The sequence below is a fragment of the Drosophila erecta genome, unplaced genomic scaffold (assembly GCF_003286155.1).
Source record: "Drosophila erecta strain 14021-0224.00,06,07 unplaced genomic scaffold, DereRS2 tig00000021-arrow-pilon, whole genome shotgun sequence".
Lineage (NCBI taxonomy): Eukaryota > Metazoa > Arthropoda > Insecta > Diptera > Drosophilidae > Drosophila > Drosophila erecta.
Window position 1 is genome coordinate 23,044,079 of NW_020825198.1, and position 23,745 is coordinate 23,067,823.

Genomic DNA, 23,745 nt, shown 5'->3' on the forward strand with positions numbered 1-23,745 from the left:
ACGAGTATGATGGAATGAAAACAAGAAATATATATCAAACTATGTTAGATGAAGGCTTCTCGGACCAACGTCGATAATTTAAGCAAGCCCGAACAAATGTTGCGAGAGGTTCTGACCCTTTAAAATGTAAATAACAAATACTACATGGTAACGCTGGGTTTGAGATAAAAACATGTGTTCAAAAATGAATGCAACACATGTACGGAAGCTGCATGTCTAACTTTGACGCCAGAAGGAAAAACTGAATTTAAAAGTGAATTACTGTTTTTTTTATCAATTTAATTGTGTGGCTATACTTAAATATTAAAAAATAAATTCATTCTGTGACTCTGTACAGAATTGACGACAATTAGAGTGATAAAAAATTTCGGTGGAAATCAGGTGTTATTAGAAAAATAAACTAGTTCCTGAACATGTATCTACCTAAAAAATCAAGTTAAATAACTTAGGGGAGGGCACACTAACTTATAACAATATCAACCACATGTTGCCTTTATTTATCAAGTTTGTTAGAATTGTGACACGTTAAGAAAGTGGGATAAGACTTCGTAGTATTTTCAAAACTCAAAAGGACATTTTTTTTTGGGATTTCTAATAACGACCTATGGATCAAAAATATTGTACAAAAGAGATGGATCAATTAATAACATCGTCTCTGAAAAACCGCAGACAACGTTCTCTTGGACTGCGTCTTTTAATATGTTACCTTAAGAATAGTAACATTAAATTAGAGAAAAATGTACAAACTTGGATGAGTTTATTAATTCAATCATGCAAATCACCTCAGTTACGTTCATATGGTGATTTGATATTTTCAGCCATGGGTAAGTTTATAATCCAGCAAAAAGTTTTGTAACGAAATCTAAAAAAAAATTTTCCGATTTGGTAGTTGTCTATTAGCATGAACCATGGCCAAAATAAATAGAAAACCCAAGTTGCGGAACAAATTAGTTTCGGGGCTCAACTATTTATACCAGTTACTTGTAGAGTAAATGGATATTCTTGATTCTTTGAAAAGTATGTAACAGGCAAAAGAAAACGTTTCCGACCATATAAAGTATATATATTCTTGATCAGGATCAATAGCTGAGTCAATCTGGCCATGTCCGTCTGTCCGTATGAACGCCTCGATCTCAGGAACTACAAAAGCTGGAATGTTGGATTAAGCATGCAGCTTCAAAAGTCCTAGACGATGCGCAATCTTGTTTGCCACGCCCACTCTAACGCCCAGAAACCGGGCAATGCTGCCAAATTTCTATCAATTTGCTAATAAAGTTTTTGCCACGCCCACTCCGCCCACAAACCGCCTAAAACTGTCCCGCCCACTTGTTTGAAAAAAGTTGTGATATATTTTATATGTATATCTCCTAACTTTCTAAAGATTTGACTAAAAACTTTTTGCCACGCCCACTCTAAAGTCCACAAAAAACTGTCACGGCCACGCTTTTAAAAAATTTTTAAGTTCATATTATTATTTTTTTTCCCCAATTTCTACCGATATTTCAGAAAATGTTGAAATTTTATCATTGTTTTTGCCAAATTCTGTCCCTATGCCAGAAAAAAAAAAGTTCCTCGTTTGCACTTTCAATACGTGAATAACGAGTATCTGATAGTTGGAGAACTCCTCTAGAGAGTTCTCTCTTGTTTTATAATATTTTCTGGTCTTAAAAGCTCAAGGATATAAATGTTAATGGAACATAAATATTTAAAAAAAAAGCCTATTATTATATTTTTAATTTTTATATTCACTTTTAAAATTTAAATATTTTTCACTTTTCAGCACTCTTAATTGACAGGTTGCAGAACGACGGTAATATGTCAAAAGCATTCGCATCTGCATATTTATATAAAGTTATTGAATGCTTATCCCACAACGAAATATATAAACACATACGTCAAACTATTGCTGCCCTACACACTATTAAGAAATGTCTCAAATATTACCCAAAAGGAATAAAAAATAAATCATCAACTATTAAAAATATATTATTACTATTAATAGACAACCAAAACAATGATGTTGTTTATCAATCAGGTGAATGTTGGCTTTTGTTACACAAGATTCACGGTACTTCCGATAAGGAACATGTTGGTAATATAACTGAATGGAAAGATTTCCAATTATTTTTACTTAGTAATATACAATATATTATAAATAGAACAATAGTCATGTCTGAGGAATCAGGTGACAGTCCTTCTATACCAAATAATTTTGAGGCTTTCACTTTTGTAGCTGTAAAAGATCCTTTTAAAAGGGCTTCACAAGGTTTTCGACGAATTTTTAACCTTATTGAATATCTAAAAATAGCAATAAGGTAAGATGTATGTATGTTTTACTGTCTGCAATATTAACCAAAATATTTTTAGAAAACAATTTGTTTTTAAAAAGTATATTTGCACACATCAAATCTTGGCTTTAATACAAAATGGACTGAGTGCTCATGTAAACCAACAACACAACTTAAGAATTGATCATGCATATATTGAGACATTTTTGCCGCAAATGCATATCAAATTATTGGAGCTTTTGGAAGTTGTCATTGAAACGTAAGTAACTGCCATTCGTAGGTACCGTAAAATGCCACATTGTAAAACAAAACGTATTACATATGTCAAAAAAAAAAACAAGAGAAAACGTCTGAATCCAGCTGAATGCTGGGTGAAGATTTTTTGGAATTTGACAGTGAAATGACAGACAAATATTAGTTCCGTAGAAATTTTCAAAAATGAGAATTAGAGTACGGATTTAGAAAAGTTCCAAGATTTTTATTTACAATTAAAAAAGTTCTGTTATATTCATTTATCTTTTAATTTATAGATGTTATACCCACCTCAGGATGGACTTTCGGCTTGTTCTAAATATTTTATTGGATGCTCTCGAAAAAAAAAAGAAATCGATGTTACTAGAAGCAAATTCAAAGGAAGTTTTGTAAGTACTACTAGCTATAAATTAAATTAAATTACTAGCTTTTATAAATTTTGTTAAAATTTTAATTGATCCAAAAAATTAAAGAATATGCAGACAAATAGTTCAACAATAAAGTTGTTCGTCTAAAATTGCTCAAGATGGCTACTCAACAGAAAAATAAGTTAATTGGTATTACTTTCTAATATAACGTTATTTACCGTCATTTGGAGACTGCGGTACGAAAAATTGGGCATGGCTGTTAGGTTGATAGGTTTGATAGGTTTAGAAATGCGTTCTTCACTGCGCCGAAAGATTTTGGCTACAATAGTAATACTCCTGCAACATTCAACAACATTTACAAGTTTTTTACAAATAATGTAATTTCTTCGATTTCTGCACGCAGCCTTTGAAGTCTTTACTGTATATTTTTTGAAGCTTAGTGCAAATTTTGTTGATGGTATAACAAGACGGAACCCGTCTCTTGAGTTGGAAAATAATTATTTATAAAACTATTCATTATTACTCATACGGAAATACTTTTAGAGAAGCTCTTTACGCTTCTATATATGATTAAAATATATCAATAAGGATTTAGCTCCTGAAAGCATCCACATCACAATGAAGTGATAATCTTCTGTTAAATATAAAAAAATCTTCCAGTTCCGTATTTTTCACTGTACTCCTCTGCATCCACGGTTCAACCGTTTTTTTTTAGCACTTACAACTGTCTGACTGCTTCGACGACTAAGGTTTTGTTGTATTGCTATCCAAAATTTACAATTAATTCCTGCTCAGCCCATTTAAATGCTGCATTTTTTAGTGCCTGCCAGCTTTGATGAATATCTCGAAATAAAGTACCATATAATGCCTAATTTTGTTTTTACATGTACAACAACTTTACATTTTTAGGAATATGCGTGTAGTTGTATATAGAGTTATATCCTTATGGTGCTCTACTCTACAAGAAGGAAGCCATTGCGAAATTATTGAGGATACTCTTGTCAAAGAATTGTTGGATGATATATTAACCCAAATCCCAACTTCAACTATAAGTGTAAATATTGTTTTAATACTGAAATACGGCTATGACAACACGTTGCAGAGTTCATGTATTTTTTTTATATGTACATTGTACAACCAACAATCCTGACTCGAGTCAGCCTTACTTTAATTTGTATATTTATCTTTTGAGGAGGCATCGATGACTGCGTTGCCTTTCCAAACGTTTTTTGGTTAACAAATTCTGAACTATTGAGAATAAAAATGGTAATAAATACATTTTAAGATGTAGTCGAACTTACCGAAAGATAAACTTGGCTAGTTCAACTGATGCCGATAAAAAAATTAAGTTTTATTTTTAAAGTAATCATCAATTCTGCTTAATATGTCACTCGTAATTTTATTTTAAATATTTCTGAAGCGTTTAAAATAAGTAAAGTTTAAAGTTTTTTCAGAATACGAGAAACTGGGTTTCGGGATTGTTCTGTTTCATTGTTATTGGATATTTGTTTTCCTATATTAAAAATAATTATTTATATACATAAATACTTCTAATAAACGAGCTTTGCAATGTATCATCATAACCGTATAAAGCATTCAGAATTCATTTTAATATATATATATATTTTTAATTCAAACCAGGAAAGCGAACCAAACTTGAAACGATCACCTGAAAATCTATTTTCGATGCTGAAATTTTCATTAAGTAATGAAGACTATAATGTGCTCCGTCAGCAAGCACACTCTTGCCTACAAATGTTGTTGTTATCGTCTGGTTTTTTGATAAAACAACAACTTTTAAAGGAAAGTATTATTCACGAGAGGTAACAAGGTATCTTGACTAAAGCTTTTCTATTACAGGAGGTGCACAACACCTTATTGGGAATTTGTGTTCAAATGCATTCTCATCCTACCAAAGAACCACACATGTGGAATATTTGGAACGGGCGCCTGGAAGTTTACAAGACTTTCACAATTTTATTAAAATTGCGAAACTATGGATGTCCTACGCCTTCTGAAATTATTATGACTCTTTTACACGAATCCCGATTATTTAATGATAACATGCAACTTAAGCAAAATAATAGTTTAAACTTCTTGGAACTAATGCTTCATCCTCAAAAGGCGGATATTCACTTTAAAAGTGTTGACAATTTTAAAAATATAACTTTAAGGCACGCGAACATTTCGGATACGGAAAATATCGACTTTTCAACAAATCAATCGAAAAATGGACACCATTTGTTAGAATCTTTCAATAGTGCCGAAGACTCATTTTATAATAAAGAAAGTCCACTGATAACGACTTCTAAAACAATTGAAAATAATGAAGATGACCAAAAAGACACTGGGTATGATAATTCGTTGAGTAAAGAGAAACCTTTTGAAGTAGTTTGCAAAAATCACTTAAAAGATTTAATTGCTGAGGACAAAACAAAAAATATTCAAGAAATATCAGATAACCCTTTGCTCTTATCAAAAAACAACAGTTTGGAGAGTTTAGAAGAACATCCTCAAGGAATTATAAATGACATTAATCTGAACTCTGATTTAAATTCATTCAGTTTCAGTGCTAAAAAATCTGTAGAAATGTTTTCTTCGAACTTGGACAAATTAAATGATGCTAAAATGATAGCCGACTTGGAAGCAAAATTCGTTGGTGAACTTATCTAAAAATAAAGATTAGTTTTGTACACTTAGTTTTTTTGCGTATAACTGTCTGCGTAATTTTGTTTTTTCGCTGAATTATACTTCAAAATATTAAGTATATGAACTTCTTTTTGCTGCAAGAAACTGCATTTAGTTTTAACAGAACTGACATTTTTCGTCGGTATACGTCAGGAAAAACGTAAATAAAAAAATTACTATTTAAAAATTTGTATGCTAATACTTTTCTACTTTAATCAAAGATCTGATTTTAAAATTTAATCAGATATTCTTTGACTGTCATAGCTTTTACATTAGTGCAAAAATGTACAAATCCAAGATTGTTAAACTTGTTCTCGAAAACTTTAATAAGGGTCTATTTCCAGGCCTAATAGCGTTTTTTTATATCCCCTTATTAACGTGCAGTCACGAGAATAGTGGAAGTGTGGAAAGCAACAGGAGACCTGGTTCGCGGTTCTACCGCATAGCATTGCTTCGCGTGAAGATCTGGCCGCCTATTCCGCCACCACCCCTCTCCCCTTTTCCAGGATTCGCAGGGTGACGGACGCTGCGTACTCTGAAGCCGCCTCCCATGTCTTTGGCTTCTCCAGCATAATTTGTACCAGTGACTCGACACTGAACCTGGATTCTGCTACCTCTTCCAGAGCTTTCCGCTCATGGTGATTTTTTTGTTTTTAATAATATATATAAGCAAAGCAAAAGCCATTTGAGTCTTTGTAACATATTGCTAGAACCGTGCCAAGAAAATCAATTGTTTGTGGTTTTAGCCAAGAAACGAAAACAGTGTATTATATGTTTTCATTAGACATCTTAACTTATATGCGGCCATTCAATAGAATCAAAACAAATCGAAATATTTCTCAAAAATGTGCGCGTGAAAACGTTATAGTCGATTTTCCCAAAAGCCAAAATTAAATGAAAAAAAATAAAAGATGTTTCAAATGTGTGGGCGTTGAATGTGTTGTCAAATTGATAAAAATTTACAAGACTAACAAAAAAATAGCAAAACATTTTTCAAAAATGTGGGCGTGGGTTTGTATGCGTGGCAAAGCGAAAGAAATTTACAAGACTCCAAAAAGAATGACTAAATTCAACAAAAAAAAATTAAAAGTGGGCGTGGCAGTTTTTGGCGTGGCAAACAGTTTTTTGGCAAATCGATAGAAATTTAGAAGACTAATAAAATAATTAAAAAATATCTTAACATTTTCCAAGTCTTGGGCGGTTTGTGGTCGCTACCGTGGGCGTGTCAACATGTGCGCAGTTCCTCAAATGGCCAGCTCGACTAGAAGCACCTCTGATGTAGACAGTAACAGAACTTCAAGAGTTTAAGCGAACTACTTCTGGTGTTAGTATAGATAAACTTAATCAAAGAAGTTTTGATATCAACTTTTATGACGAAAATTATTTTGCACATTATTCGGCTCCTTTCAATATAATATGGCCTGGAAAATTAAAAAAAACGCATGCCGGGTTTGAAGAAAATACTGAAAAAGAATCTGGTTGTGCGAAAACTCGATCAGAAGATAAATAAATTTAATGCTTGCTAGAGAGCTTTTTTGTTTTTTAGTTTTAATATTAAATTTTTGTTTTTCAAATAGAAACCTTTTTTGTTTTTTAGTTTTCATATTACATTTTTGAGAAAGATCGGAGATTTAAAATAAAAAGAGTGCTCCTTTTATTTCGACAGCACCATGACATTGATCGGCTTATGTACATTTTATTTATTATAACGAATGATACATTGAAAAATAATTTAAATATTTGTTCAGTTTTACATTTTTTAAAATCATTATATTTTAATCAAAAGGGTTAGAAGAAGTAACATTGTTTTTTTCATGACCTCTGTAGTCAATACTATTTGCCTCGTCTTTTAATTTTTGTATCATACTTTTAGTTCCTAGCTTATTTCCTATAGAAACTATTCTAGCGATTTCTGCAATAATATCTGATGAATCATAGCAAGGAGTGGAAGAATTTTTCGGGTTTAACAAATTTCTGGTTTTACAAATAATACATAATAATTTTTCTTGACGTTTTGTTGATTCGTAATTGAGGCAGTCTTTATGAAAGGAATGTTGACAAAGAAAATAAATGGACTGCATACTTAACATTTCATGACAGATGTCACATTTATCATTTCGAAACTCGATTGGATTGTTTGTATAGAGAGATAGCATGGATCTCGATCTCTTAATCTTCTCTTTATAATTTTCAACTAAGTGTAATTCATTCCCGGAATCAACTATACTTCGCATTAACTGATCCCTAAATATTGCCTTTATTTGTAACGATCTTATTTCTTCATTAGAGCAAGAACTTTTTAACATCATGAGAAATGATCTTTTACTTAGATTTCCATTTAAAGCAACATCTGTATTATTTTCCATTAAGTTATAAATACACTTATTTATTGTATCGTTATGCATTATTGGATTGCTCTGGATTCTTTGTATGACATTTAAAAATGTATAAAGTCTACATACAATCAAAGTTTTGTCCAATCGCAAGCACTTCGTCTTTATAAAATCTGAGACAAAATGTGCACTAACTTTTTCTCCTTGCCATTGTGTGAGATATAAGACCAGCAAATAAAACAATAATTTTTCGTCACAGCCTGGAAAGGCTTCTATGATCTTGGCTAGCATGTTAGCGCAATAATCGTTATAATCTGCCAAAATGGAACAAAAAGAAAGAATATTTTTTGGTTCTTTAACATTTTCAAAAGTTATATTATTTACATAAGTAGTGGGATCAACTACTAGAGTTGCTGGTCCATATTCTAATAATTGGTGTAATAAATGCTCTTCTTCAACGGGGACCTGATCTGAACCCTGCTGATGTACCCTTTCGAAATACATTTTCGATAAGATTGAAAGATGTTCTATTTCCGGGGGGCTTTTGTAGTTCTGGGGATTATCTCGCTGCATTTTATTCTTTATTTCTTCACGTTTAATACAGCATTCAATGAGTCTTGTATGGCAGCTTAAAGACCTATTCTTTTTTTTCCATTCAGATAAGTAATTTAATAAATAATTGTTGTATCTGGAATATAAAAGTTTCGAAATGACAGCATGCGGTTTAATAAAACCAATAGTTTTAATAAATTCTTGAGTAGCTCTACTGATGTCGCCTTTTTGTAGTAAGTGATTTCCATACTGAAATCGTACCATAGCAGTTTCTGGCGATGAAGTAATGCCTTCTCGATGCAACAATCTTAATGCAATATCGTACATATTTTTTTCAACTAAGAGGCGAATATTAAAATCTATGCTATTTAGTTGTAACATTAAAATGTTGCAAGCATTTGCTTCACGAGAATTGGTTACAATGTAACAAAAATCGCTTTCGCTGATTACATACAACGATTCTTGAAATTGCTTTTGAAAAACTATTATTTTGTTTTCCGTGTCTACAACAATTAGTGTCGTTATGCTTTGCTTTGAGTTTGATTTTTTGGCGCCGACGATGAGATAATGGCCTACCCAAGCCAGACATTCCTTTGCTCCTTCGATAGCAAAACAGGGACCCCTTCCCTCAGGGGTGTAGCAATAAACAGCATCAGCTCGTCCCACTACCAACATCGAATCATTTAAATCTCCGCTTCCAGCCTGGCGCATTCTACTGCGGTAATTAATATTGCGTTTATCATTATCAAGGACAAATTTTGTATCCATAATGCATTTCTCTTTTAACATAAAACAATAAACACCTTGAACACATGTTACAAACATTATTTGAGTTGTATCCAAAGGTTGTGTTTTAAAGTCGAAATGAATTCCAATGACTGAGTATCCAGAAACAGTATGTTGGCGAATATTTGCAGAAAAATTTTTCGTAATTTTGCCATAATGTAAAAGAATGTCACCGTTCTCAAATCCTATGGCCAACGCAAACAATTTATCGTCAACGACGTCTGCGTTTATGCATAAAAGTGTACTTGAGGCTTGAGTATATGCATATGCAATTATTGGAGCTCCTTGCTTTTTTGTTAATCTCTTTAGGTCAAATATATCAATGTGAATACCATTATTGATATCCGGTGTGATAGTCGCAAGACAATTATTGCTGGTAAGGGAACAAAGAGCTACCGCATTCCGCCTGGATTGAGATTGAAAGGTGATGCATTCCCAACTCGAAAGGTAAATATGAATATTTTTGTTTTTATCGCAAACTACTAATTTTATATTTATTTCTTCAGTGCCTGATTTGGATTCGTGAAAGCAGTAGCACGATATTTCTTCCGTATTCGGAAATTTTACAAATGGTAAGGCGATTATATTAAAAAGATCCACCTTTTTCCATTCCAACACACTTATATCCATTTTGTCAATAGTTTCATATTATTATACAAAAATACTTTTGCTTGAGTACATTTTTTTTTAAAGTGGACATTTGTGTCATTTGAAACACTTCAAAATGAAATTTTTTGTATTCTTTATATACAAATTACACTAAGCACATCCCAAGGTAAAGACTTTAATTTTATATGATATGTTATATTTTGGAAAACTAATTATTACCACAGTCATAATTATATGTTTGACAATATGTTTTGTTTAACCCGTCCTGGCCCTCCCGAGATTTTTTTTATTGTCTCATAAGATGCGACTGTTGGTATGAATGTCATTTCATAACGAGTTTGTCAAAATTAGTGGAGCGCGATATAATATGGCAGCTAACTGGTAGTAATAATAGTTAAAATAGTCCCAGCTCGAATCGGCGACAACATTGCAGTTCTTGCCTCTCCTGCTATTTGACGCTATGCATACAGATAAAGAAATTTATTTAAAGTTTAGTTGGCTTTGGGAATAAATCGCGATGGTCATAGCCTCGCTCAAAAATTCTACACGGCAGCAACCGGTGGCAGCATCAAAATATATCAACTTGCAGCTTCAAACCAACAAAGATTCTTTCATCCTTTGATACTCATCTCAACTTTAAGGCCATAATCAACCGCTTAGATTTTACATATGATAAACGAACAGTGTATTTAATACAGCAAACTCCGCCACTATTATAAAGAGGTAAAGATATTCATATAAAAGACTTTCATACGATAACACCGTAGCCGCACCACTGCATGAAAAATACAGAGCAGACTCGCTATGCGTATATATAATATTTCGGAGACAAGAAAATCTGCTGTCATATTCTTTTCTCCGCAAAATAAGATCAAGCTCAAGTATTGGAAATTTTTAGTATAAAAAAAAAACCAACAAAAAGCCAACCTTATGGACAAGTTCAAAGCAATTTTCCAAAACAACAGTCAGAGACAGGCAAATAGAATACCAAACAATATCAGTGAAAGGTATACAGGACGGAAACAACAAAGAATTAACCATATAGTGTAATATAGTTCATAGATAAGATAATTAAACTTTTGATAGACACCGGCCTCCAAGAATTAAAACATTGCTTGTCCGTCCGTCTGTCCGTATGAATGTCGAGATCCCAAAAATTATAATAGATAAAAAGATTGAGATTAGGCATGCAGATTCCAGAGACATAGACGCAGCGCAAGTTTGATAAATGATTCTGCCACGCCCAGCCTTTTTTTTATTAGTTGTGTAAATTTTTTAAAATTTTCCAACATTTTTTTTGCCTCGCCCACAAACCGCCCAAAGCTGCCTTTTGAAAATATTTTAATTTAATTCTAATTTTTTAATTGATTTTCGCTGTTTATACCGATATTTCAGAAGATGAAGAAATTTATCGTTCGCACTTCCACTAGTTGAGTAACGGGTAACTGACAGTCGGGGAACTCGACTATAGCATTCTATCTTGTTTTCAAACTAAATTGCATAAAGCTACATCAAAAAAACTGTTAAAAACCTTTATCTATACCAGTGCTAGCTAAAGTTCACCCACATCAATACTGAATTTTCAATTGAATGTATTACTCATAAAAGGCATATATATACTCGTATATTTATACTATTATTCATATAGTAAAGGAAATACTTTTTCTAATTGTATTGAAAATTTATAAACAATTAGCAATTTAGAAAACTTTTGCGTTGGTGCTTTCGCATCTTTATTTTCATTCCTTTAGCTCAGTAGCGGGAATCAAATAATCGATAAACTCGACTATAGCATTAAACCGAACATAACACTTCACTACACCAATTCGTAGGTCCTCATCATCTGAACGGACCTCATCACATCTAGAACAACTAGAACGCTGATCTATGTTCTTATGATTAAGCTTAAGACTAAGTCCCCCTAAATCTTCCTCTAACCCTGTGCGTATCGTTTTTATTAATACCTGTAATCCTTTAAGAACGTTTCACTCAAAGTCGCAAATTAAAATCCCAAAATCCAAAATAAACAAAGTGACTCTTGCGACATGGAAACAAACCAAAACAACCCAATTCCGCCACTAAACAATTTTAATGTAAAAAATATTGCAATGAAACGCTAGAGGAATAATAACTCCAATCACTCATAGAACAAATAAAACCACATAATATTGGCCGTCAGGAAACCCATCTATACCATTTAATATCTCTCCCCATTCCCATAAGCTTTAAAATCAAATTCAGTCGAAGGCTCAGCCATCCTAGTTTACGAATCAATCTTCAAAACTCAACACCAATTAAAGCGATTGGAATTTTAATCAGTTCCAAAACCAAATTTACCATAATATCTACTAACATTTCAACTTGCTAAACGTACTTTGAGGAAATAACTTAACCACACCTGTCCTAGTCTAAGCAGACTCAGACTATATTTTCCTAAACGACTAATCACCGACTACAGCTCTCGACAACTTACAGCACAGTCACCCTAATAGATCTTTCTCTGGCCTCTGCTGACCGTTTTTTGGAAAACTACTGGCCGGAAACAAAATGGAAAGTTATGAGTGACCTCAATAATAGCGACCACTATCCATTCTTTTTTCAATATTCCCTAGCACTCCATGGTCATCGTTCTATTGCATATAAACACTCCTTAATAAATCTGACTGGAAACTAGCAAAAAAATAATACATTTCAACTCGTTCATATCCTATTATCCTATTTAACTTTTGCACATCGTGCTCAATCATAGAAGTGTTTTGACTCATTTGTTTTTTTGTTTGCTTACACACGCTGGTTTATTATATTTTTGGATTTTTATGTGAGTTTTGCACTAAACCAATCTATGGTAGATACGCATCTAATTATTTGGGTCGTTGGTTTTATGACCTGAGTATGTAAGTCAGAATCAAGCGTTTATGCAAGCTGTGATCTTCCTTGTGATGAAGACTTGGTCTAGTTTCCCAGGTTAAGCAATAGATGTCGTTACTTTACATTACATTGTAAACCACTTACTCTTTTCTAATATTTATTTTATTTCTTGGACCCTAACATCTTATCCGAGACAAATTACTAAATTAGTTTCAAATAATATATGTTAACCGCTATTATCATTACGCTGTTTCACACTATCAATAAAAAAAAATCCATATATTCTTGAATTCAAACAAATCTTATTGAGTACAATTTTTAACCTTTTTCCCAGATCCTAAATATTTTCACAGCGTAAATTATAGAAAATGTCTTTAATTCAAAACTTTTTTGAAAAATAAAAAATCAGATGCTATTCAGCGTCGTGGCATCAAAGCCCTGTAATTGTATATAGTCAATTTCGTTAATTAATTTTATCATGACATGTCTGAAAATATGTCATTAAGAAATCTTTGGAATACTTGTGGGTCAGTTTTTAAGGCCATGGGTATCCGCTCAAATTGCCCTAATGGCGTAATAAAAGATGTATATCTTATCGATTTGATGTAAACAAACAGAAAATATCCATATTTTAGATCCAATTTCGTTAGTACCGATTTTTCTAATAAAATTTCTAAAGGAACATCGGATAATACACATTTTCCACAATTTTATTTACTATTTTAAAATTTATAAGAAGTCTAAGCACTCCGGATTTCTTTTTCAATAAAATGATAGGGGAGGCGTACTCCGGCTTACTACATTGAATAGCCTTAGTTTTGTTATATTTTTTAAGTTAAGTTTAAGTTAAGTTAATTTTAAAAGTTATTCCAGCAGCGCTACGTTATCAGGTATTTGTCTACGTTGATGACCTGCTGGTCTGCTCACCTACTTTTGAAGGCCATGGGCATCCGCCAAAAGCTCAAATCGCCCTAATGACGTTATAAAAGGTGTATATCTTATTGATTCGTTGTAAACAAACACATGAAAATATCCTTGTCTTAGATCAAATTTCGTAAATACCTTTATTTCCAATAAACTATCTAAAAGATCATCGGATAATACAAATTTTCCACAATTTTGTTTAATTTTCTAAAATCTATAAGAAGTCTAAAGACTCCGAATACAAAAGAAATAAGTAAAGAAAGATTCTAACCAGAAAATTATACCTTTAAAAACTTTTGAATGGTCATGAACCATAAGATGGAATTTATGGAGGCACTGATATTTACGGTCGTCACGGTAAAAAGTTCCCTCGCTGAACTCGTAGAGCGATCTAATAAAGTTGACCAATGAGTTCCCGGAAATCGACCAGAGTCTCCATTATCAGAATATGCTGGAGATGAGCGCAGAAGAATTTAAAGTGGCATCATGCTAAAAACTTCTCAGTGTATTGTGATGTTAAGATGGTGTGGGCGGGCAGCATCAAAAGCGAACTGAACTAGTTGATGGACCACCGTCGAAGGAATACCAGCACAAAACTTGCGGGATCAAGCCTGGATACAATGCTTTTCAGATATAATAAAAATTCTTTGAGCGTCTGCTGGGATCCGACTGAGCAAATCGAATGAACTAACTACAATATAAAGCGACAAGAGAGGCTTCCTTTGCAGTAACTGCAACGTCATAGGATACCTCGCAAAGGATTGTCGAAAGCCTGGATCTTGCTATTCGGCTACTTTGCAGTCCAATGCGAGGAAAGAAAACTAAACAGTGAATATAATATGGAAAATAGTTTAAAATTTATGTGCACAGTCAAATTTTATTTTCTATGGGTGCATTGAAGACCAGGGCGGTTCAAAATTCTTAATAAAAGGCTAAGGTACAAGAAGTACAATATTTTGGCTTTCGTAGAAGCCAAATAAAAATATATGGACAACTGTTTACTATGTTTAAGTAATAAATTAGTGAATAAATTGCTACGTTAAGCTGCCCATAAGCTTTAAAATCAAATTCAGTCGAAGGCTCAGCCATCCTAGTTTACGAATCAATCTTCAAAACTCAACACCAATTAAAGCGATTGGAATTTTAATCAGTTCCAAAACCAAATTTACCATAATATCTACTAACATTTCAACTTGCTAAACGTACTTTGAGGAAATAACTTAACCACACCTGTCCTAGTCTAAGCAGACTCAGACTATATTTTCCTAAACGACTAATCACCGACTACAGCTCTCGACAACTTACAGCACAGTCACCCTAATAGATCTTTCTCTGGCCTCTGCTGACCGTTTTTTGGAAAACTACTGGCCGGAAACAAAATGGAAAGTTATGAGTGACCTCAATAATAGCGACCACTATCCATTCTTTTTTCAATATTCCCTAGCACTCCATGGTCATCGTTCTATTGCATATAAACACTCCTTAATAAATCTGACTGGAAACTAGCAAAAAAATAATACATTTCAACTCGTTCATATCCTATTATCCTATTTAACTTTTGCACATCGTGCTCAATCATAGAAGTGTTTTGACTCATTTGTTTTTTTGTTTGCTTACACACGCTGGTTTATTATATTTTTGGATTTTTATGTGAGTTTTGCACTAAACCAATCTATGGTAGATACGCATCTAATTATTTGGGTCGTTGGTTTTATGACCTGAGTATGTAAGTCAGAATCAAGCGTTTATGCAAGCTGTGATCTTCCTTGTGATGAAGACTTGGTCTAGTTTCCCAGGTTAAGCAATAGATGTCGTTACTTTACATTACATTGTAAACCACTTACTCTTTTCTAATATTTATTTTATTTCTTGGACCCTAACATCTTATCCGAGACAAATTACTAAATTAGTTTCAAATAATATATGTTAACCGCTATTATCATTACGCTGTTTCACACTATCAATAAAAAAAAATCCATATATTCTTGAATTCAAACAAATCTTATTGAGTACAATTTTTAACCTTTTTCCCAGATCCTAAATATTTTCACAGCGTAAATTATAGAAAATGTCTTTAATTCAAAACTTTTTTGAAAAATAAAAAATCAGATGCTATTCAGCGTCGTGGCATCAAAGCCCTGTAATTGTATATAGTCAATTTCGTTAATTAATTTTATCATGACATGTCTGAAAATATGTCATTAAGAAATCTTTGGAATACTTGTGGGTCAGTTTTTAAGGCCATGGGTATCCGCTCAAATTGCCCTAATGGCGTAATAAAAGATGTATATCTTATCGATTTGATGTAAACAAACAGAAAATATCCATATTTTAGATCCAATTTCGTTAGTACCGATTTTTCTAATAAAATTTCTAAAGGAACATCGGATAATACACATTTTCCACAATTTTATTTACTATTTTAAAATTTATAAGAAGTCTAAGCACTCCGGATTTCTTTTTCAATAAAATGATAGGGGAGGCGTACTCCGGCTTACTACATTGAATAGCCTTAGTTTTGTTATATTTTTTAAGTTAAGTTTAAGTTAAGTTAATTTTAAAAGTTATTCCAGCAGCGCTACGTTATCAGGTATTTGTCTACGTTGATGACCTGCTGGTCTGCTCACCTACTTTTGAAGGCCATGGGCATCCGCCAAAAGCTCAAATCGCCCTAATGACGTTATAAAAGGTGTATATCTTATTGATTCGTTGTAAACAAACACATGAAAATATCCTTGTCTTAGATCAAATTTCGTAAATACCTTTATTTCCAATAAACTATCTAAAAGATCATCGGATAATACAAATTTTCCACAATTTTGTTTAATTTTCTAAAATCTATAAGAAGTCTAAAGACTCCGAATACAAAAGAAATAAGTAAAGAAAGATTCTAACCAGAAAATTATACCTTTAAAAACTTTTGAATGGTCATGAACCATAAGATGGAATTTATGGAGGCACTGATATTTACGGTCGTCACGGTAAAAAGTTCCCTCGCTGAACTCGTAGAGCGATCTAATAAAGTTGACCAATGAGTTCCCGGAAATCGACCAGAGTCTCCATTATCAGAATATGCTGGAGATGAGCGCAGAAGAATTTAAAGTGGCATCATGCTAAAAACTTCTCAGTGTATTGTGATGTTAAGATGGTGTGGGCGGGCAGCATCAAAAGCGAACTGAACTAGTTGATGGACCACCGTCGAAGGAATACCAGCACAAAACTTGCGGGATCAAGCCTGGATACAATGCTTTTCAGATATAATAAAAATTCTTTGAGCGTCTGCTGGGATCCGACTGAGCAAATCGAATGAACTAACTACAATATAAAGCGACAAGAGAGGCTTCCTTTGCAGTAACTGCAACGTCATAGGATACCTCGCAAAGGATTGTCGAAAGCCTGGATCTTGCTATTCGGCTACTTTGCAGTCCAATGCGAGGAAAGAAAACTAAACAGTGAATATAATATGGAAAATAGTTTAAAATTTATGTGCACAGTCAAATTTTATTTTCTATGGGTGCATTGAAGACCAGGGCGGTTCAAAATTCTTAATAAAAGGCTAAGGTACAAGAAGTACAATATTTTGGCTTTCGTAGAAGCCAAATAAAAATATATGGACAACTGTTTACTATGTTTAAGTAATAAATTAGTGAATAAATTGCTACGTTAATTTATCGTCTGTTGTCAACGAGTCTAAAATCCAGACTACAGAATTAGGCATAAGAGAAATATTAATTTTATCCTTTTCCAGGCAAGGAAATTTCACTGCTTAAAATTAAAAGCAATATTTATTAAAAAATTTAACTTTTCAGAGGCGAATATCAGCCTTGCTTATATATAAATATGTTTTTTATATGTATTATTTTTTAAAAACAAAGACAAGGGCCTTCAGAGCGACGTTTGCAGTCGCGAATAGTCAGCAGTTTTTGTTGACGTGTGCATCGTTTCTCAGTTATAAATTCGATATTATCCGCTATAACAATTTTTGTTAACTAATGTAGCTTCTGTATATTACAAAATATTTAATTATTATTTTATTAATATTAAAATATTATTTATTTATTATTATTTTATTTATTATTTATTATTATTTTATTAATATTTAAATATTATTACAAAGTATTTTATTAACATATGGTACAAGCTGACAAAATATTATTCAACAAATGTGTAATGTAAATGCCAATGAGAATGAGTCGCTGAATACATTTTGAAGGTAGTGCTGACAGAGAAGTGGAGAAGGTCAAAAATGATGACATAACTTTTGATGGACAACCTTGACAAAAGGGGATCGTATTGCATTATGGCACACGGACGTGTTAAGGGAAGGGAACATAAACCGATTGTTTTAAGATCAAGCTACAGCTAAGCTTGTGGGGTTGTGAGGACTGATGACTGACAAAGCTCAGTATTTTTCAGGCACTTTTCATATTTATTCTCGTTATATTGGAGAGGTGAGGGGCTAACCTACGACCTAAATACAACGAGCTTATTCTGTCACGTTGGTGCCTTAACATCGAATGCTTAGCGTAGCGGTACTGGCATCCGACGAAAAACATTTTCGTATTCATTTACTATTAAGGAATAGTGTTTTTAGGTTCAAAAATGTAGATTCCTGTAGTTTGATATAAGTGCTAAACATAAAACTAATTGCAAAACTAATTTGAATATTTATTGAACATTAAACTTAAGCAGTGTTATTAGATTCAACAATCTATATTCCTCTAGTGTGCCAATTGGCATAGTCAAGTAGTATAGTGCAAGCTTGCTAATTATTTTATTGAATTCCAAATCATTTTAACATAAAGTCCCCAACTTCTGGGGCAGGGAACCGAATGCAGGCGATAATGAAACTAGGCTAGGAATGTGTACGCACCGCCAACAGGGTCTATCACAGTACCCGTAGAATGTTAAGGCAAAACCAAAGACTTAGAATTCCTAATCGTGTCCTGTCTGATGCAATGATTATATCTTTGAATTGATTTTTGGTGAACGCTTGGCCTAACATTACGGCTCTAGAAATACGCGCAATAATGGATTTAAATGACGACTTTGACATGGCTGATACTCATATATGTCCTATACCCCATATCAGCTCACATCATAACAAAATTTGGATCTGAAGCAATTGATCGCAACATTTTCATCGTGTCTGGAAAGAGTTAGCAAAAATTTGCTTTGAGCAGCATTTAATTGTAGAATCAAATGAAACAAATTCTGTCCGAATTCATCGAACAGACTGTAGACGAGCCCGAAACGGTCGCCACTCTGGAGGCATTAGAAAAGGAGTACGGAAAGAGACCGGCCGTAGGGTACAATTCACCGTTGTTGAATGCCTGGTGAGGAATCCTCACTAGCATATTGGAGACCAGCGGAGGCAGATGAAAGGCAGGAGGACAGGAACGACGGGAAGGCAACCGTGAGAGGAGGGAAAAGCGGGAGGCCAGCCGTGATCGTCGGGATACCACGAGAGCAGCCCCGCAAGATTACTGTTATATATTATATGCCGCTATTCTCAGCATCATAGATTTCCATGCCTATGTGGATTTGCAAATGACAGTGAAGGAGTGCAACGTATGTACGGTCATCAAAACCGCCAACAAGATTAAACACCTATGAAAGAACAACGGGTAACGGAACGTGCCGACAAGGGCTCTGCATAGATTTTATACATCCAGTGGCAATAGAGGTAGTCAAATTTCTTAAAACAAAAATGTTGCATCTATATGGCGTATCAGAATTCATTCATTCTGATAATGGAATGTTTTGCTTCTTAAACATTTGGGCACTTAATGAACCACAGTCGAATGCCAGACATATAAAAGCTCTATTCCACAGTGACTCATTGTTTTTCTAGGATAATTTTAATTTTTGTACTTTCCTTTTGGGTTAATATGAATTTGGGTATAATTATAAGTTTGCTAGTAAAAAACTGTCAGATATTCTTTCCAACAGATTTTCCAAAATATCTATGTTTAAGATTATTCTGTTCATATAATGTATTTTATGGATTTCTGCATTTTCCCCGTTAATATGCTTCGAGATTTCGTTTTGAGATTGCTCAAAATATTTACTTATTATTTTTTGTGCCCTATTTATATGGTCTGTTATGTTATTAAATATTATTGTTACTTCATCGCTTACAGCTATCTGATTTTCAAATAGCTATCGGTTTTCATTCGTAATTTTTCCTTATCTTTCTCTAATATACCCAATTATTTTTAATATTCTGGATGCTTCGTTTGCATCCATATATTCCGTAACAGTCTAAATTACGCTGCCCAGAAAATTTATTAGTCCCCTTTTTTCCCTATGTGGTGGTGTCAAGGAGGCCAATCTGTTCTTTATCTGTCTAAGCTTGATCTTTAAAACTTCGATTGAGCTTTCGTTATCCCTTTGTGTTTCGATAGCAAGGGTTTCTAGGGTTGATTCAAAAATTTGGGTATAATTTATGAAATTATCTAGTTTTTTTTAATTAGTAATAATTCGAGCGTGTCCCAGATAGCTATTGGTCGGTTGTCCTCCAGTTTTAATATTGAGTGTCTTGGGTCGAGGACCTGTAAAGTATTGATTTCAGTTAGGGTTGTTTTTCCTAATTTTTTTATTTTGGATTTGTGTATTGTCTGGTTTTTGTGTAGATCCTTTCTAAATACTGTTGCTAGGTGGGTACAGGGGAAGGTTCGGTTCTGGTTTTGTTAAGTTTGTTGATTCTAGCTTCCACTTGTTTCTGTAAAGTTTCTTTAACATTAGGGTACAGGATTGTTGAAATTCGTTTTTGGTTTTGTTGTTGTGAGTCGCTCAAAAGACGAATATTTAGTTGCGGAATGGATATGGTCGTTGTAGGTGAATAGAGATTTTGACAATATCTCGTCGTGGTCAATTGGGATTTTCGCTTGTTTCTTTAATTCATGGATTATACGGTAAATTTCCGTTAATGTCGAGTGTAGCCTTTCGACCAGCGAGTTGCCTGTTAATTGTTGGAAGGAGGTCCCTGATCGCAAATGATTTTCCTAGGCTTGCTAAATATGGACAGGAAGATTTTTAGAGATTTTGTTACGTTAAGGCAGTTTCTAGCTGGTCTAGCTCATATATATTATATTACTAAGCTAGCAAACTTAGAGAATTCATCAATTTATAGTCAAAGGGTATTTATTATTGTTAGAATAGATTTCCATGTGGAGAATGTCTATGGGTTCCTCGGGATTTTCCGGGATTTGGTTGGTTAAGTTTTGTGGAAGTATTTTAGGGTCTGGCAGATATCGCATTTTGTTGATTAGTTCGATAATCTTCCCTTTCATTTTCTTTTTAGGTGTGGGAATGTTTCCGTTATTCTTCTGTGATTGTTATTGGTATGGTAATTTCTAATTATCTCCTGTTGTTCGTCGGTATCGGTTACGTCCTTTAAGAGTTCCATGTTCCTCAACAGTAATGCGTTTTAAATAGGATTCACTTATAAGTGCGAATAAGTGAATGTCCTAATGTTTTATGAAGATTGTATGCTGTGCGTCTGATTTTGTTACGAAATGGCACAGTCGTGATTGTCTCAGGAATATCTCCGTCTTGGAGTATAATTTGAATGTTGAAATCGTTAAGTGGCTTTTCGGAGAAACATATTGCTGTCAAGACCTGACCTGAATGGATAGTATTACCATCAGTAGAATGGTTGGACATTTCGTCGATAAGGTTATATCTTCTTCCCCAATACAACTGAGCGCATCTGCGTTAGTGTGGTTGGTGTTCCTTTCTTATATACGATTTCATAATCAGCCTCTGCTATTTTCAGAGCCCATCAAACCCGCTTTGAAGAAGGGTCTTTCATACTCATGAGCCAAGTTGAAGGCTTGTGGTCCGTTATGATTTTGAACTTTTTGCCAAGTATGGACGAAAGCGGGAGCAAGTGTTTCGCAAAATTCAAATTCGATTACAAATACCTGATCTATTATTGGTTTGCCCTTCCCTCTTAGTCTAAGGATTAGGGGTTTGGTTATTCTTGTGTAGTCTTTTACGAATTTGCTATAATAATTTAAGAGGCCCAGGAAGGATTTAACCTCACGACGGAAAATCCTTTTATGATTTCTATTTTATAATACGTTGATTAGGTTTAACGCCATTCTGAGTAAAAACATTCTGGAAGAAAAATGACTTGCACAAACGGATTTTAATGTTGGCTTTCCTTAATCTGGCAAAAACAGCTTAAAGGTCTAATTTATGTTCTTGCAAGGAGGGGTTTTTTTTTGTAATACGTTTATTTAACTAAGACTAATATTATATAAAAATCATAACAATTACAATGGGCGAGTAAATTCAGAACCCCCCACGGTATGGCCGGGAAGCATTGCTTCCCGAGGATTTGCTGGATCGGCGCACTCATGTTACCTCCTGGCTCTCTCGGTTCTCCTGACACTCTAGGGCGCTCCTCAGTTCGTTCTCTGAGGCTAGCTCGTCGAGATCACGAATCAAAAACACTTTGGATTACGTAATCGTGCAAAGGCTGGCACGGTCTCCGAGCACGTCCACCTTGAGCTTATGGGTTTTGTTTTGGGACGAGGCGCATAGATCAAGGAGCAGTTCGCCTTTGGCCGTCCTCTTGACCCTGGCTACATTTTCACCAACGGCTCTGAGTCTGGCGTCCTGGCCTCTTGTGACCATAGGACTTCGCTGTACGACAGCTCTGCTGTTGGGTTGATGATCAGCGCATCAGGCCTCTCTCTCGGTAGTCTCTTCCTGCGAGACTCACCGGCTGAGTAGCTGTTGTAGCCTAGCCTGTGGCATTTTTCCCGCAACTGTGGCATAGGGCGGAGCTTGATCGCTGGGCTTTTAGCGCGGACTGCGCCGTGCGATCCTGTGACCTGGTATCGGCGTTGCCCGCTCTCGGTTAGTGACAGCTCGGAGGGCCTGGGTGGTTGTCTGCTGGCTAGTATCCAATGTTGAGGTGCGTTCGGTTTGTATAGATTCCGTCCGTCTCCAGCAGCCTAACAGCAGCGACAGAGTTCTTCATTGCCAGGTTTATACTTCTCACCCCATTATGGTTGACCTTCGTCAAAAGGGCCGTCCAGAATTGCTCCCATCTCCTCGATTTCCAGCAGCGAGCTCTTAATCCGCTTTGCTGGATGGACTCTGGTATGGGGGAGGTCTGTTCTAAAAGCCTCTTTGGGGTGCTGTCGCTTTGATTCAGGAGAGGGGTCCTTTGGAACTTAGACCCTTTGCTGAACGCCATATGCTCCTTTTCCGCTGTGGGTGCACTTATAGCATTGCTTGATGATTGGTAGGGCCTCCAGAATCCGTGCCCCAGCCTCGGGATTAACTGAGAATTGCACGTGTGTGGCTGCCACCAAAAGTAAAATTTTTATTCAGACATTCTATCTAGATTGCGCATTTTATACCTTCTGCCAGGTGTGCATGTTTATACCTTCCGCCAAATGTTGGGTTTGCTGTCAGCCGATACGGCTCAGACGCAGACCATTCCGCCGGCCTTATAGACACAGACGCGTCATATGTTTTTTTCTTTTGGGTGGAAATGGGGATGCTTCCCCGGTGGGAGTTATACCGCTCCAGCTGGGTCGCCTGGGCCCCTGATTTAGGTGTACCGCGTGAGCGGTGGGGTTGGCTATTGGTCTGCTTTTTGACCTGTGACACCTATATTTTCTATCCCGAGCTTGTTGGTGCTATTTTCACTGGGATTACATGATCCCAGGAAAGTATGCTACAACCAGCAACAAGATCGTTTTTCGATTTTCATAGCAAGTAGCTTTTGACAGTTAGTGACAAGCTGTCGCTGAGAAGCGCCACCTGTGGTTGGAGACGCCGGCGGCTACCAGACCTGTATATTTGGCCGTTTACCAACACTGGTTACTCAGCTAACGTGACATTGCATCTTGCGTTGCACAAAAAGAAAGGGGACGAAAGAGAAAACAGAAGAGAAAGCTCCAAAATATTCTCTCACCGTGACCTATCTCATGGCCCTGGAGATCGGAGCCGGTGGGCGGTCGATGGACCTCCGGAGATTTTTTGGTGTTGCAGGTTTCGGCCGCAACCCTTGGCGCGTCCCCGCTGGCTCAGCGCGGAAATTTGGCAGTTTTT

The 23,745-nt window shown here is 34.9% G+C and overlaps 2 protein-coding genes across 2 annotated transcripts; one reads left to right on the top strand and one right to left on the bottom strand.

The window, feature by feature from the left end:
• The first annotated feature begins 405 nt into the window (after positions 1-405).
• Positions 406-5,607, top strand: LOC113563918. Its single transcript, XM_026977320.1, has 7 exons — positions 406-824; positions 1,781-2,315; positions 2,368-2,547; positions 2,819-2,929; positions 3,818-3,962; positions 4,550-4,711; positions 4,769-5,607. The coding sequence occupies exons 1-7, from the start codon at positions 605-607 to the stop codon at positions 5,579-5,581; spliced, it is 2,166 nt and encodes a 721-aa protein (XP_026833121.1). The 5' UTR covers positions 406-604; the 3' UTR covers positions 5,582-5,607.
• Positions 5,608-7,226: 1,619 nt separating this feature from the next.
• LOC6544509 (vacuolar protein sorting-associated protein 11 homolog) lies at positions 7,227-10,003 on the bottom strand. The gene has a single exon (XM_001973757.2). The coding sequence runs from the start codon at positions 9,895-9,897 to the stop codon at positions 7,372-7,374; it is 2,526 nt and encodes an 841-aa protein (XP_001973793.1). The 5' UTR covers positions 9,898-10,003; the 3' UTR covers positions 7,227-7,371.
• Positions 10,004-23,745: the final 13,742 nt, after the last annotated feature.

Bases quoted from the DNA above. Each gene is read 5' to 3' on its own strand.
- LOC113563918 (XM_026977320.1), top strand. From the start codon at position 605: ATGGATCAAAAATATTGTACAAAAGAGATGGATCAATTAATAACATCG. The intron at 2,548-2,818 runs GTAAGTAACTGC...TTTAATTTATAG, and splicing joins TTGGAAGTTGTCATTGAAAC to ATGTTATACCCACCTCAGGA. The intron at 3,963-4,549 runs GTAAATATTGTT...AATTCAAACCAG, and splicing joins TCCCAACTTCAACTATAAGT to GAAAGCGAACCAAACTTGAA.
- LOC6544509 (XM_001973757.2), bottom strand. From the start codon at position 9,897: ATGGATATAAGTGTGTTGGAATGGAAAAAGGTGGATCTTTTTAATATA.